The sequence below is a fragment of the Gymnoscopelus microlampas genome (genome assembly GCF_963454915.1).
Source record: "Gymnoscopelus microlampas genome assembly, chromosome: 8".
Taxonomy (NCBI): Eukaryota; Metazoa; Chordata; class Actinopteri; order Myctophiformes; family Myctophidae; genus Gymnoscopelus; species Gymnoscopelus microlampas.
The window spans coordinates 29,778,437-29,795,413 of record NC_139945.1 but is presented as its reverse complement, the minus strand read 5'-3'; the positions used below and the strand labels follow the sequence as shown (position 1 = coordinate 29,795,413).

The 16,977-nt window shown below is 40.4% G+C and overlaps 1 protein-coding gene across 2 annotated transcripts in view; it reads right to left on the bottom strand.

Annotated features, from left to right (window-relative positions):
- Positions 1 to 3,344: 3,344 nt before the first annotated feature.
- gramd1bb (GRAM domain containing 1Bb) overlaps positions 3,345 to 16,977 on the bottom strand; it is a gene marked incomplete at its 5' end in the record, with an annotated part of 146,461 nt that continues 132,828 nt past the window's right edge. For both annotated transcript variants that reach the window (XM_084065413.1, XM_084065414.1), the window contains 6 exons: positions 3,345 to 7,990; positions 9,911 to 10,031; positions 11,919 to 12,026; positions 14,193 to 14,499; positions 15,406 to 15,509; positions 16,782 to 16,924. In XM_084065413.1, coding sequence (XP_083921539.1) covers positions 7,901 to 7,990; positions 9,911 to 10,031; positions 11,919 to 12,026; positions 14,193 to 14,499; positions 15,406 to 15,509; positions 16,782 to 16,924 — 873 coding nt within the window. In that variant the 3' untranslated portion in view covers positions 3,345 to 7,900. The remainder of the gene's footprint in view (positions 7,991 to 9,910; positions 10,032 to 11,918; positions 12,027 to 14,192; positions 14,500 to 15,405; positions 15,510 to 16,781; positions 16,925 to 16,977) is intronic.

Here is a 16,977-nt window from a genome sequence, read left to right as displayed (position 1 = left end):
GCTCTTTTATGTAATGGAAAACCCATGAAAGAAGACAAGCTGAAAGACAGGTCAACGTGTCAATTGACAGAGATTCTTATGAATTCAATAGCAGATTTCTGAGGACAGGGGCAGGGTGGGATAAGGAGAACAACACGTCCCCAGAGGACTTGATAACAATGGGAATGAATGGATTTATATGCAATACAACCCAATGTTGGGATGGTATGGCAATTTGAATATCTGATCCCTGGCAGTTTATTATATATATATATATATATACACATATATATATATATATATATATATATATATATACATATACATACATATATATATACATACATATATATACATACATACATACATACATACATACATATACATATATATATATATATATATATATATATATATATATATATATATATATATATATATATATATATACAAGATAGCCTATACTTATATATATATATATCAGCTATTGGTTGTGATGTTATATTGTAATACATTCAATTTATTGGATATTTGAAGAAAAAAAAGGTAAAAAAAATAGCCCTACAGAAAAACCCAAACAGAAAAAGTAAAATATCGAAGACCTTCCACATGTCTTTCTCTTTGTCTATCATCTTCCTCAGGATGGGAATTGGAAGGTTCATCATGGTTTGACCCCCACCCACGCCTCCTGGCATCTTGTCCTTGAGTAAGACACTGAACCCCAACTGCTCCCAATGAGCTGATTCATTGGTGCCTGCATGCTGTCAGAATGTGAATGTATTTGTGAATGAATGTAATACTGTAATATCACTTTGTAAAAAGGTGCTATATAAATGTGGACCAGCATGCATTATTATATTAATTGAAGTAAAATACACAATAGCGTACATACTAATATATAAAAGCATCCATCATTTGATCTGAGACACTTTAGTTATTTGTCTGACTTTGCAAAAGCTCAGAATTGGGAGTACTAAAACAGAGGAGTGTCAAACACCTTACTGCAGTGCTGTTACAGATGATGAAAACATTAGGCCTATTCCCTAGAACACATAAAGTAGAATGCCTGTATCTATCTATAAATGTGCAAAATCTCATATGTCTGTGACTGTGTCACCTTCATATCTTGAGAACTGTCTAACTCAGTGTTTCTCAACCTTTTTTGGGCCAGTGCCCCCTATCCAATATCCAGGTCCCTTACCGCCCCCCCGCACCCAATTAAAATGTAAGCTTTATTTTTGTTGTGTATTGTGTTGCTGATATAATTTAGCAACCTAGTCGGACGCTTTTTTTTTTGCGGAATGCACGGTACAAGCGGACGACTTGGTGAGAACAGACTAAAGCCCCTTATATTAAGTTGGTGAGAACAGACTAAAGCCCCTTATATTAAGTTGGTGAGAACAGACTAAAGCCCCTTATATTAAGTTGGTGAGAACAGACTAAAGCCCCTTATATTAAGTTGGTGAGAACAGACTAAAGCCCCTTATATTAAGTTGGTGAGAACAGACTAAAGACCCTTATATTAAGTTAAGAACCACTATTAGTTAGGCCAAAACTGTTAAAACGACGGAGGTGCGCCGCCTGAAGCGGACTTGAGCCACGAGAGGCACCGGCAAGCGAACTCAGGCAATTGAGTTGCTATCCTGAACGAGTCGAGTCGCTGTGCTGAATGTTGCAACGTCCATATGTCCATCTATGGAGATCCCTGACCCTGATATCATGTCATCAATATAATGCCATTATACTGATTACTGACGTCATAGACCGGCCTCCAAGTACTATGATAATGAGTAGGTGGGTACAATGGGTATTGTATAACCAAAGGGGCATGCCTTCCAAACATAGAGTGACCTCTAAGAATCTACTATGATAATGGCTGCTGCACTAAGTACTTTGACAGCAAGTAAAATGGGTATTGCATAACCAAGGGGCATGCATTCCCAACAGACATCTCCCTGGTTAAAACATTGTGTAAATAAATTACATCACTTACAGTAGCCTGGGTCAAAACGCAGCATGGCTGGACCGTGTATGCTGTGACATGGTGGGCAAGTTGTTAGAGGGATTGTCAGTCATTTGTCCGAAGTGGACCCAGTAATATTGGTTGTCAAAGTGTACTGAAGAAGCATATCACATGACATGAACAAGCTGTTAACTAAAATAAAATAAAATAAAATAAAAAAATGTATAAAAGTGAATGTCTTTGACTGAGTGATGAAGATACACCATTGGTCCCCTGGTTCGCCTAACAATGGACAAGCCAAGCTCAGAGCAATCGTCCCTCCAGGCTATGGGATGTAGTAAGAAGAGAAATTGGCTTGTCCGTTAGGCCAACCAGCCAATCAATGGTACAACGTCATCACTCAGTGACATTCACAGATCTTAGGCTGTTAGGTCAGATCCAGGTTAGATCCAGCCAAAAATAATTTGAAACAAGCTAAATATGTTTTACACATAAATGACTTGAATCATTAAGTAGTAATTCATTTACTATATAAAAGTTGCTCGTCTCTGTCTCTGTCTCTGTGGCAGGTGCACACGCACTGTATGCACATATGAACTGTGACCCTTTCAGACTGAGGTGGATATAGTTATTAGTGAAATCAATAAAGGATTGCACCCTTTAGTGGTGCCACATGAAACCTTGATGGAGTAGGATGGGATTACACCAGCCCCTCCTTCCTTCCTGTGTGCTTCTGCTTCTCCCAGCTTTCTTACTCTACTACTCAACCAAGAAAAAGGACAAATAGCCTGTCTGTTCTCCTTTTAAAATAAAATCAATAATACATCAAAGCTTTCACCTGGAGTCACAGGATCATTTTGTGCAAAGAGGTGTTCCCAAATGGCAATGGTTTGCATGCATATATATATATATATATATATATATATATATATATATATATATATATATATATATATATATATATATATATACACACACACACACACACACACACACAATAAACAAATACAATTGGACTCACATTTCCATTTAAACCACAATGAAAGTGAGTTGTACTATTAACATAATGTATTGTTAATAGCTGTGTACTACCAATATGCGAAAATTAAGGATTTTTTCCTTACTTTGAGGTCAATCTTTTCCCAGAGATTACCGTAAGTACATTTCAATGACCTCTGGGTGTCACTGTATATAGTTCAGAGTTCCTGAGTAGATTAACAGTCCCATAAAAATGCATTTAATATTTATTGACATACATATATAAAAATGGACTGTATGGGATGTACAGTAGCATATTCACTTTTGTTAAATAGGCCTACTCTGTAGTCTTGGCACATTGCAAAATTGAATAAAATGACAAAACCAGTTTGTTCAATACTTTTCTTTATTCATACTTCCTGTCTCTACGTCACATGAACCAGAAAGCCAATTTTCACCTCAGTCTCTATTAGGCAAAGTCCTCAATGACCCAAAACCCACGCGCAGCGCAGGCTGAATTATTTTATCAGTGTGTGTGTACACTGTAGACAGACATAACATATACTTGCAGTATATATTTCAGGTATAAATGTCAGTAAAATTCTTTCTAAAGATCAAAACAGATTTTAAAAAAAGGAGGGAAAAAAAAACGTATACAGTAGAATCCATTTTCATTTTTGAAAAGAGCTACACCAGGACGTATTTTGTCAAGACACACAAAGAAGAGCATTTGCTATGCGTTTGATCACTAGTCACTTCTCGGCAGGGATGTGTGTGTGTCTGAGCCATTTCTATCATGTCTTCACCAAGAGCGTTAGTAGTGAATTGTACATGCGAGGCTGTCACCTTGCTACATCTCTGACAGCAAACCCATCGCCAATTCATTTCATCAGTGAAGAGCATGATTCTTTACGTGTCTATGATAACAACATTGGTCTGTTGGGTTCAGACATCATGCGTTGAAAAGGATAGAAATCGTACAACAATACGCATAATACCAAAATCTGTGTGAGTGCACTCTAGCAATTGAAGATTGAAGAGGGAATATAATGAAAACAAAAACTAATTTACATTTGGGATTATCAGACGAGCAGTAAATGTGGTTCAAAGGAAATGATGTGATGGTGAACGCAAGTGTGATACGTTACTGCATATCACTGCAGAGATATAGATCTACCCGTGAAGGAGACCTTTAATGCCTTTCAAAATGAGGTGTTTGATCGGCCATTATAGTAGCCTACAATAATAACAATTGGTCACTGTTACAAATGTATGCATAGGCTTTATGATGACATGATGAATAAATAGATAGAAATTGGCTTCGGAATTACAACAAAACAATAACAAATTAAGAAAGTAAAACAGTGTGGCATTAAAGCCAGATTGGGCTGATTCTAAGAAGGTGAGGTATAACCAACTGGAATGAACAACATGATTCCCTAAATGATTAACCAACTGAGAGTTGACCATACGTTTTTCAAAGTAAGAATGTTCCTATTGCCTACGTTAAATCCATAGCAATCAAGCAATTTACTTCCAAAACAGCAAACAAACATACAATTTGAAAACAAAACTCTTAAAGCATTTCAATCACATTTTTATATACCGTATATATATGAAATACAATCCCATATACATGAAGCATCATTTCAGTGTCGCCTTTAGCCTGATTGTGAAAAGTGATTTCTATAAAACAGAAACATTTTCCAAGCACTTCAACTCCAGATCTTCAGATTTTACAACACACACACACACACACACACACACACACACACACACACACACACACACACACACACACACACACACACACACACACACACACACACACACACACACACACACACACACACACACACACACACACACACACACACACACACACACACACACACACACACACACACACACACACACACACAGCAGAAACTCCCGCACCAAAAGCAAGCCTTTTCTGGTTTCTAAACATCCCTCAGTAACACACTGGCACACTTTTGTGGAAACAGTTACCTTATGCCCTCATTCAAACAACTCCCTCCTGCCTTGCCCTGAAATATATACCATGGAGAGAGCAACAGTCACTCTGTTTTCAGTCTGAAGCCACTATTCTGGGACGTGAATATTTGAGAAATGCAAAATGGAAATATGCTAGAATGCCAGGTAACACCTGGTGTATGACGAAAATGTCACTGTCAAGAATTACAGGGGGAATTCTATAATTTTTAACTCTGAAAACCTCAATACAACAACTGTCAGTGACACTGCAAGTTCCAAATCTTTTGGAGTAACTGATTAAATATGACAATATTACACCAAAAGAAATTCAGAAAATGTTTTTCTAAACCTCCAGACCGTAGTGCTGTCATTTCTTTCTTTTTCATTCTGTATGAATGGTCCATAAAGTGCATTACTCTCACAGCACTAGTCTTTTTCTCTCTCTTTATTGTAAGTGCTTTCATGAGTGCCCTCAGCATCAAGGGGGCGGTCTTTGTTGACAATAATTCTAAAGAGATGCTGCTTTCCGGCACGTCATCCAGTAGGCATCTCACATCCGCGATAAATACTTTATTTAAAATCTAGCATAACATCTTGAGAAGGAACATGTCTAGTCCCTCTCTTTTGGTTACATTTTAGATGTGTACAGTTGATACTCATGCTTTTGTTGCATCCAACATACACTTGAAAGGGGAAAGGAAGAATAGCATTTGGGAATGATCACAGTTTTTCATGAGTAGAGTGGTTGGGATAGTGGTAGTTGGAAAGATTATTCTAAAAAATGCTATATATCAATTTGGGAAATAAATCATTACTCCATAGAAGTAAAATGCATTGGGTCCCATTATTTATCATTGTTATTTTGTCAGGTGAGGACTTGTATTATGTATTATCCTTCCAAAAAAGTACCATAATTTGTTCATACTACGGGTCATTTTTTTAAGAGCAGGTCTGAAAGTATTCAAATGTCAGATAGCTCATTTTGGATATGAAACACTTCGATTGTAAACTAGCCAGTTCGGTCCAACACAAGGCCGCATCCAAACACAGCGTCTTAAAAACAAAGGCAGTTTGGCTACATGTGCCAGAAATGAAATATTGAGCAATTGTGGAATGCTAAACACTTCCCACTTTACACATGAAAGCACACACACGCACACGCACACTCGCACGCATACACGCATGCACATGCGCGAATACACTCGCGCAAAACACACTCATTCATGCACACTAGACATGTCACAGACATATCTGGCATGCGTTTCACAGGTTTAAAACACTTTTTGTTAGAAATTCTTTAACCAGTCTAGAGCTCTGATAACTTTTCATATATACATAAATTAACAATAAATATATGTAAAGTTTATATATTTTGAAATATATCTTTTAAATAATGAAATATGCACTTATATATTTCAAATATATTCATAGATTTCTTTCTATCTTGAAACATTTTTTAAAGAGATACAGTCACAGTTTAGTAATAAAACACGTAAGAACATGGGTCTCCCTACTCGTCCGGCTGCAGTACCCCTTTTTTTCATTACAGTATCACTAGGGGTATTTTTGCTTTCCCAGCCAAAATACATTCTCATCTCTTGGAAAGGTGGTCAGGTACAGAAAATGTGCAATGTAAGGGATTTAACACTGTGTGTGTAAAAAAGAAAAGAAAAGAAATGCCAAAATATCAGCAATGATTGCAGAATTGATACTTGCAAATTGCTGGACATGATGATGATGGTGAAACAGAATTCCTGTGAATTGCATGATGTGTCTCGATAGATCATTCCTCCTTATGACATGGCCAACAGGTTTATTGTTCAAACAGCTTCCTGTGGCATGTTTGGAGGTAACGAAACAATAACATGCAATGGGTCGGGTCTCCATACCATTATGTCCTTCAAAATCCTAAGATTCTACTACACCAGAGCACAGTCTAGGAATATATTAATATAAATATTTTGTAAGCATTTTCTGCTTCATTTTGACAGTGAGTAGAGAGACAGGAATGGCAGGAGAGAAAGGGAGAGAGGGGGGGGATGACATGCAGCACGCTTTTGGGTCGGATTTGAACCCGGGCTGGCTGCAGAAAGAACTCAGCCTTGATATAGTACATGCTCTACCAGGTGAGGTACCGGAGCGCGCTAATATAAATAATATTTAACACGTCTCCCTGCCCACAGGCTCTGCAGGGAACCAGCCCTGATACAGACCATACAGGACAGGTTACAACAAGGCAGCAGAGACTCAGTAGTCACCTTACAACACAGTACAGTTAAAAAAGGGACACTGCAGAGAGGACCTCTAGGGGACGATTGGTTCGGAACAGTCGAGAGCGTCGAAAGCCTTTCTTTTCTTTGACTATCTCCCCCTCCTGTTCTGTTCCTCTTCTTTTTTTTTTCTTCTTTGACACGCAACGGACAAGGATTGAAAACACAGGACGCTAACTTATAGGCTGACGACGCCATGGCTTACGACACGAGTGTTGTTCCTGGTGGGGTGAAAGGAAACTAAATACAAAACAAAGCGAAACATCCGAGGAACTACGGAAAGAAGAAGGAGCCCCGTCGACGTTAGGGTGTGAGTGTGTGTGTGTGTGTGGGTGCGTGAGTGTGTGTGGTCAAGGTGTGGCGGCCGAGCACCTTCCCACAATGCCCCAGCAGTGCTGCTGGGGGACACACCTCACTTCCTGTCTGTAAGAGGGGGCTATTCCTGTCCACGGTTAACCCCCTCCAGGCGGGTGGGTTGCAACCTCTGTGACCCTGTGGAGGTAAGGGGTGGGGGGGGGGGGTGCTTGCCACGGTCCCTGCCCTTGGTGTAGCTTGTTTTTTCGGTACTGGGCCAGCTCACTGCTGGTCTCATCTTATCTTCCCCCTCTCTCACGCTCCCGTTCTCCTCTCCCTGGCTGTTGTCTGCATACGGGTACACGAACACAACAGGTCCTATATTGCACAGCATGCCCTCGTTGGCCTAGCAGGCGATGTGTCAGTGGTATCGACTTCGTTTCTCCTCGGCCTCGGAGCTGTAGTCCCTTAAACCGATGCCCCGCTGCAGGTTCAGCAAAGAGTCCTTCATCTAGGATAGTGCATCGAACAAAGTTAGGTTGTGGAATAGTGAACGGAATGGAGGCGTTGCTGATAAAATCATAGACCTTTGATGCAATCGTAGACCTTTCAATAGACCCTCTATGTGAACTAGTCTGAGTGCAGCCTACTCACTGTCTGGGGGAAATAATGCTCGATTTATACTTGGTTTGCGCACCATGTTGTGTCTAGCTGAATATAATCCCTTGATTAGAAATTAATGTATTCATTTAATACCTTTAAAATGTAAACAAACAGTCTAAAAAATAAATCCATGGACAGGAGTAGTAACATTATTACTACTGTATGCATTGGAACTATGCCAATCCAATTGATTATGATCATGTCAATCAAGTGTCTGGTTGTTTGTGAATCAAGTAAGGTAAATCAGTAGTAATGTAATAAAACACTGAACACTGAACTGCGTGCCAAGGCAAATCCCTTGCGTTGTGAACAGCATACTTAACAATAAAGTGTGTGGTTGTGACTCTGTCACTTCAAGGTTCGGCACGCTTGACTACACAGGAACTGTAGTCTTTGAACTTAGCCGGGTGCAGATTCCAAGCAACGGTGTGACTTACATAATTGATGAAGTTATGTAATAAAGAACACTTCCGTTGAGGCGGTTCATACACTGACGAAGGCCAATAGGCCGAAACGCGGTCGTATCTGTGACTGCTGCTGCATTAAAAGCTTAAAAGGCTACCAAGGACTACTACTTGTGAGCAGTGGTGGAAAGTAACTAAGTAAATTTACTTAAAGGACAACTTTGTTTTTTTACAACCAAGGTTTATGTTTTAGATTGTAATTAAAGTAAATAAAAGATGAGTGTTAAAAAAAATTAATTTACTGCTTTCTATAGTTTTAGCAATTTTCACAATCTTTTTTACAGTGTTTTCACAGTGGGCGGGGGCATTCTGTCCGGTGGCTAAATATGTATTTTTTTAACACATTAACCCGGCGTTTTCTTTATTATTATTTACAGTAGCTCTTCTAGCCCCCAATAACTCACATCTGGCCATCTCAGACAGCCGGACCTTTTTTATTGTGTAAAAAAGGCATATTTAGCCACCGGACAGAATGCCCCCGCCCACTGTAAAAAATATCGCAAAAAATGCTAAAACTATAGAAAGCAGTAAATGGAAAAAAAATTACACTCATCATTTATTTACTTTAATTACAAGCTAAAATATAAACCTTGGTTGTAAAAAAACAAAGTTGTCCTTTAAGTACTGTACTTAAGTACAATTTTGAGGTGGCAAATATTGTACTTTTACTCCCCTACAATTATTTGAACACTTTAGTTAATTTGTAGATTTAGATTATTATTACAAAACTTACATTAACCACTTCAGCCCTATATACATTTCGGCCATTTGAAAATAGCCGATCTACAAGCTCGGGATGCGACGCATTGTGAGCTTGTAGATCTGCTATTTTCAAAAGATTTTTATACATTTGAAAATCGAAGTGGGAAATTCTGCATAATTAGTACTTTTACTTTTGGTACTTTAAAGGGGAAATCCACCCATTTTCAATATTTAACTATGTCATTAATATAGCATAAAGGAGTTGTGTGGAAATAAGAAAAAAGTTCCCCCCTTTCTGTGTTGCCTTGAACTGGAGGATTGATTGTGGGTTTAACATTGCAAATTACAACATGATGAGTCATCACGTTGTAATTTGCAATGTTAAACCCACAATCAATCCTCCAGTTTAAGGCAACACAGAAAGGGGGGAACTTTTTTCTTATTTCCACACAACTCCTTTATGCTATATTAATGACATAGTTAAATATTGAAAATGGGTGGATTTCCCCTTTAAGTACATTTTGCAGTATTGACAGTTTTACTTAAGTGAAACATTTGAGTACTTTTTCCACCACTGGTTGTGTGTGGTTGTGACACTGTACCTGGTCCAGTAAAACCACAGACGACTTGATGATCTCTCTCCACTTCTGGAGCTCAGCGTCATGGTACCGCTGCTGAGACTCTAGCAGCTGGGCCCACTCCATTTGTGTCTGTGGCAGTTTACTGGCAAGACACACGCGCACGCACACGCACACGCACACACACACACACACACACACACACACACACACACACACACACGATGATTTTATGAATATCAATTTTACAATTCTTTTTCCTGTAATCCGAAAGCCAAAAATAGGCAAACTACTGTATAAGCTACTATGCATACATTAAGTGTAACTCTAACCCTATAACCTCTAAACCTAACCTTTAAACATCTAATCCAAACACTAACCCCAAACTGAATATTTTCCTAATCGTAAACCTAACTCCCCAAATCTTTTTTAAACCATAAAACAACCACAAACAACAACCTCCAGGAAAACTGTACTCACATTGTCTATTTCTCAAATTATACTATATACTTGTGGGGACATTTAGCCCTAATTATATGCATGCATGCACGCGTGCGCACACCGCGCGCACACACGCACACACACACACACACACACACACACACACACACACACACGCACGCACGCACGCACGCACACGCACACACACGCACACACACACACACACGCGCACAACCATTATCAACAACTGTGCAATACTGCTGAAGCATGACATCTTGCCAAAAAAATGTTTAGTAAATTGTTTCAGTAAGTCTAGAATTGTTCAGGGGCAATTATATAAGCAGAGGTCTTTTCCCGACACATTATGTCAACAGCCATATGGTGTGTGTGTGTGTGTGTGTGTGTGTGTGTGTGTGTGTGTGTGTGTGTGTGTGTGTGTGTGTGTGTGTGTGTGTGTGTGCGCTCGCGTGCATATGTGTGTTACCACAGTTTGACTCAGTCTCTTACATAATGTGGCCAGGGTGAGAGAAAATGGGTTTTACATTTGAACCATATTGATACAAGATAAGTGTTAATTAGGTCTGACAGCTTTTTTACACAATGAAGTATGAAACAATGTCATCTTATATATGTTAAACATTTATTTATTGAAATAAAGTATCACATTAAAATGGAACGGACGTGCAATTGCATAAACTCTCAGAATATGAACAATTGGCCTAAATGTGCCTTTTATACAGTACTTCAGAGCGATCATATCTGCCGACACATATTGTTGAATTTTAATCCTGAAAAGTAACAGTTTTGGACATTTCCACCCGAAAGAGACGATATACAATATAAATAATGTTTTGATCCGAATCCCAACAAAGTGTTTTGTACGTATAAGTGAAGCTCACACTAGTCAACATGACCACAAGCAGCCAGTTAGTCTATGCGGGGAGGCTATAGTATAATCCATATTATCCCCTGCATTGGGTCACTGAACTGTTAATTGCGCTGCTTTGTTCACAAACTGCTTACATAATTGCTGTCTGGGGGAAATAACTGCTAAACTTACTGTCCATACCTAAAGATTGGACAGGGAGACCTCGCCTCATGATTATAATCTGTCTTGTTTTTGTTTTGTTTTAAATGATACAGAAAGTGTCTAAGGTATTTGGGTGTTTTTTTTATTCATGATGTATTGCGTTTCATGTTGTACGTTTTTAATGGACCCTGAGTCTGAACAAACAAATAAAGCTGAAGCTGATACTGTTGCTCGTTTGTTTTTTAATGCCCTATAGTATGCCCATCTGTACGAGAGTATCACACAAAAGTAGTTAAACTAGCCGATCTACAAGCTCACAAGCTCAATGATGTAGGCCTATTTTAATTGTTAGACTGATTGTAGGCCTATAGCTCTAGACTACTGGTTCCCAAACCTTTTACTGTAGCTCCAGAACCAAAAGAGAAATGTTATGTCTCTCCAGGACCCAAGCTAGTGAAAACAGCAGATCTACAAGCTCACAACGTGTCGCATTAATAATAATAATGATAATAATAAAAAGGAACGGTTTTGGACATATAGTATATAATAAGTGTGTAGTACCTTTCATGAAGCCGCAGACCCTTCCAGGTGGTGAGGGACTGAGCAGAGTACTCCAGCATCCACAGCTTGTAGAACAGCATCATGTTCAGAAACACCAGCAGGACCAGGCTGTTAACACACAGGGAGGCAGATGAAACAACACCCACCTCGCTCACAGACAATGGGTCTCATTCACAACAACTCTTCGAAAATGTCTACTTCTATATCGTTGCTGTCGGGCAGAAAACTCTTATCTCCATTGTTTGTTTTTTTTCTCGTAAATGAACGCCCTACTTGAGCATACTACAGCCGGCTTCCAAACAAAAGTATCAAAAGTAGCAGATCTACAAGCTCGAAACGTTTTTTTTTTTTTTTTAAATTTACGCTTTTTATTTTATTTAACAAATATTTTTTTGTTGTGAGGTTTGGCACTACTGTAATTGATTTTGCATAAATTAAGGCATTCTAATTGCGGTCACATGTCCAAGGATGTATCTTTATGCCGCGCTACTTCCGTGTTGCATAGCAGTGACATCACTGTCGAATCCTTGGTATCTCTATCCTAGCCTTTCAACGTGTTTCAGCACCGTCACTACGAGCTGTATTCGTTCACACTCGCGGTAGTGAAACACTAAACAAACAGGATTATTATTTCATGTCAACAAGTACAACTTTCAGAAGATGTAACTCAGGTAAAGTATGCGTCACTCTACAAGTTTAACTAAAGTTTTCCACCTGTCCAAAGTCATTTCTGATACAGACATAGTCAAGACGGTCATCAAGGCTAATACAGACATAATGATTTTTTGATCATCCTTTCCTTGTTAATATATCGCCATTTAGGGCATGGGTTCCCAAACTTTTCAGCCCGCGACCCCAAAATAAGGCGGAAATTGACTCGCGACCCCACCTAAACCTGGAGGTCATTTATGCACATAAACTTGCACGTTCGGTGCGCATTTGTAATGTGTTAAAATGGTAAAATGTACCATTTGTGATCATTTTAGAAGGTATTTCATCCATTCTGTTGAATAAAAAGTTTTTTTTTTTAATGACCCAAAATAATTTCGCGACCCCACGTCAGTCTCCCGCGACCCCAAGTGGGGTCGCGACCCCTACTTTGGGAACCCCTGATTTAGGGCAATGATATAACATTATGTAGTGATTTGATAACATATAAATAGCAGCCACCAGCCAGTCATTGACTGCCAGTCAACCGTCTTCTGTGTTTTGGTACGAATGTGACACGAACTGTCAGCAGGTTGGTGGTAACAGTAAGGTTGGGAACCCCTGGTTTAGAGGACATTAAGCACATAATGACAACTTTTTTGTTTTGTTTTGTTTTTCAGGCCTAAAAGAGGATAGTTGATCAGTGAATGTATGTACCTTAGACAGATCCTATGGAGGGCAATGAAAAGAGAGAGGGAGAGAGAGAGAGGGGTGTTACACAATACACACACGACATAAACAAATGCTTACAAAAGGAGAGGATTGACGAGATGAGACAATTAAAGAACTGAGATGAGGATGAGTCAGGGGGAAATGTTGGGTTCTGTGAGTACGTTTCAGTATGTGTGTGTGTATGGCAATATGCACTCGCACACTTGTATGTAAATGTACTACTGCATGCATGCCTGTGGATGGAGTTGGTGGTGGTAACCCTTGGGGGTTCCCCAATGGACCCTTACAGGTCTATAACTCTGAGCTTGTACAAATGGAATCAAAGGGACCCTTACGAGTCCATTTGGTTCCATTTGTACAAGCTCAGAAGTTATGGAGGTCATTGAAATAAAACCACTGGTATAGCCGTATGCAGTACAAGCAGTGGTGGAAAGTAACTAAGTACATTTAGTCAAGTACTGTACTTACTGTAAGTACAATTTTGTTTTACTTTACTTAATTGTATTTCAATGTTTTGATACTACTTACTAACCCTTTACTCCACTACGGGACAAAATGAGCCAGTGGGTAAGTTGAACCACCCCCTTTATCTAGAAAACTAGACAACTGTGTTGTCATGTGACCTTAAATCTAGTAAACATCCATCATTTACACCTGGCTGTGAAGTTGGGAAGCACATGGGGAAAGTAGAAAACATTCTTTTACACAAAAACAGTTTTTTTGACGGTCAAAGTAAGATTTCTACATGTCAGGTGGAACACATCAAAGGAAATGTTCCCAGGTCTAACAATTTATCGCATATATGTTGGTGGTGATTTGCAAATGGATGTGTGTGTGTGTGTGTGTGTGCGCGCGTGTGTGTTCGCGTGCGTGTGCATGCTGTGCAACACTCACACAATGCTGATGACGAGCAGCAGCTTGGAGACGCTGTAGAGGGCCAGGCCTGCAGGCAGGTGGTGGTGGTGGTGTTCTGGACTCTGGTGTCTGGTCTGCGTGGAGCCGGCCACCTGCTTGATCCGCTGGATCACCTCCTCGTGGCCAGTGGCCGTGGTGACGGGGCTCAGTGCCTCCTCCAGGTGCTGGCTGAGCAGGTGCGGGAGGGTCCTCTTTCTCCTCCGCAGCGAGTTCTTCACCACCTTGGCCTTGGGGGACGGGTGGCGGGACTCTATGAGGATGTCCTCTACCTTGGACAGCTCCATCTCTGATAGGACAGGGGGGGCGGGGCAATGTTATACTGCACATTCCCAATTCTTGATTGAAAAAGTACTCACATTTTTTTACTTAAGTACACGTGTCAATACTGCAAAGTAGAAATACTCCGTTACAAGTAAAAGTCAGAAATTCAGAATTTACTTGAGTAAAAGTACAAACGTATTGGCATCAAAATGTTCTTAAAGTACCAAAAAGTACTTACTTACAGAAGTCCCATTTCAAGTTTTCAAATGTATAAACATCTTTTGAAAATAGCACATCTACAAGCTCACAACGCGTCGCGATGCGCCACGTTGTGAGCTTGTAGAGCGGGTAGTGGGCAGGAAAACAACAAAATGAGCTCGCAATGATAACTAATTTCACTCATTGATTTACACCTGTAAACCTGTGATGTGACCAATTAACCGATTGACTGCCAGAATTATTTCAGATTTTTTGCAGTTTTCTGCCAGAGATTTTTCATTGAAATTAAAAAAGTACTCAGGAGCCGAGATACAGAATTTTTAAGTTTTAAGTTAACAAGGAAGTGGATAGGAGTCTAGATCTTCAACAAATCCTATCTCCTTGGTCTTTGGGTCAAATAAAAAAATGATAATGTAAAAACGCATATATGCGTTATTGGCAGGCAAGTGATGGATTCTAAAGAACGCATATATGCGTTATTGGCAGGCCATGTGTTAATCCCATTCTTATTCTGACAAAGTCCAAACTCCCCTGCCCGGCTTCCCACCCGCAAACAATTATGGCCAACTGTGTTCGTTGGAGCACCTGGCCAAGCCGGGGGCACCGTGGAGGAATGGAACCCCAGACTCCAGAGTGGTGGGCAGGTATACTTTACTTCTGCACCACCCAGGACACCCCGTCACGACTTCAGCACTTAAATGCTGGACCTTACCAAGAAGGCGGAAGTTCTCATCCAGTCCACTCCAAAAGTTCTTCTCAATGAAGCCTTTCACTAGACCCCATGGCTGCTTCCTGTACCGTAGCTCAGTCGATACCCTGAGAGAGAGAGAGAGAGAGAGAGGCATAGAGGAGTTAGAGACAGAAGAGAGAGCCAAAGGAGAAGGGATAAAAAGTCCTAAATGCAAAAGGAAAACACATTCTCACAGATAGGCGTCATTTATTGGCGCTCTGTCATTTTCACAAGCAGCGTTTTACTAGCCGTTATCAGTAGCGGGGGGCGGGGCCAGGAGGACAGTACTCCGTGGTGGAATATAATGCTCGGCTCTGGCATTGCAGGGGGGGGCGATAATTTATGATTCTGGGGCTATCGGTACATAACTCGGACAGGGCTGAGTAGGCTCAAGCGAACTTCGCAACGTTCAGCACGGCAACTCGCGTGCTTTAGCGCGCTCGGTGGTGCTTCTCGTGGCTCAAGTTCGCTTGAGACTGCGCGACTCTGTCGCCGTCCGAAACTATACTTTATCGGCAAAAAAAAGTAGTCCGCAGTTATTGGAAAAGTAATGTCTTAAACGGTAGGCGAACTCGAGAGGTATGGGTTGGGAGTCAAGTGATTAAGGAGGCAAGCCACTGAGGCCAATGCTGAGAATGGGTATTTGGGCTGTATTAGAATCTGACAACACCCACCGTTCCTAACCCTTCTAATGTAGAGCGAAAGAAGCCGTACTGCGAACGGCTAGTAAAACTCTGCTCGCGTCATTTTCACTCCCTAATGCGTCACTATAGGACTACAACAACTAAAAGACACGCATTGGAGCTTCAAGCACTACTCGAATCTGGAGTTTGGACAGCTGCCTCGTGGCTTACCTGGTAGCAGCGATTGACTAGAAACCACAACCTCCCATAGTCGAGGTTAGGGTTAGGATTAGGTTTAGACATATTTTTTTCAACGCGCAACATCGCCATGGCGTCCAGTTATGTCAAAACCTGATGTTTCAGGGCTACTGACAGAGCGGGAAAATGTGACGCCTTGGGAGTGAGAGCGGGTTGAAAAAGGTCATTCTGAACTCATACAGTAAATACATACCGTGGGGGAAAGAGAAATGCTTTAGAAAGATAAAAGACATTCTTGTTGTCTTTGCTTCCTTAACACCTGTGTAATGCTTTAGTTGGAATGTTTCCAAGCTACTTGCTTTAATATTATTATTGGGTATAACTTATTTATTACAGGTTTAAGATGCTTCACGATGCTCTAGGCCAGTGTTTTACATTTTATGTAATTCCAGCCAATAGATTTCCAGGTTTAAAGACCTGCAGGGATAAAAAATAAAAGCACAGTTGGGGCTTACCACCTGACTTATATTTGCTCACCTTAACCGACACTTGTTCTTGGCCACCCTGGTGAGCATGTAGCGGTTAAGCGTATAGAAGTAGTCGTGATACGGCACGTCGTGGGTGATGACCTCCGCGTCCACGATGTAACACTCTCTCTCATGGCTGGCCTTGTACAGGGTCTGCGGAACAGAGATGGAGAGGACTAAGTCCTGGATTGTTTTTGAAGGACGTT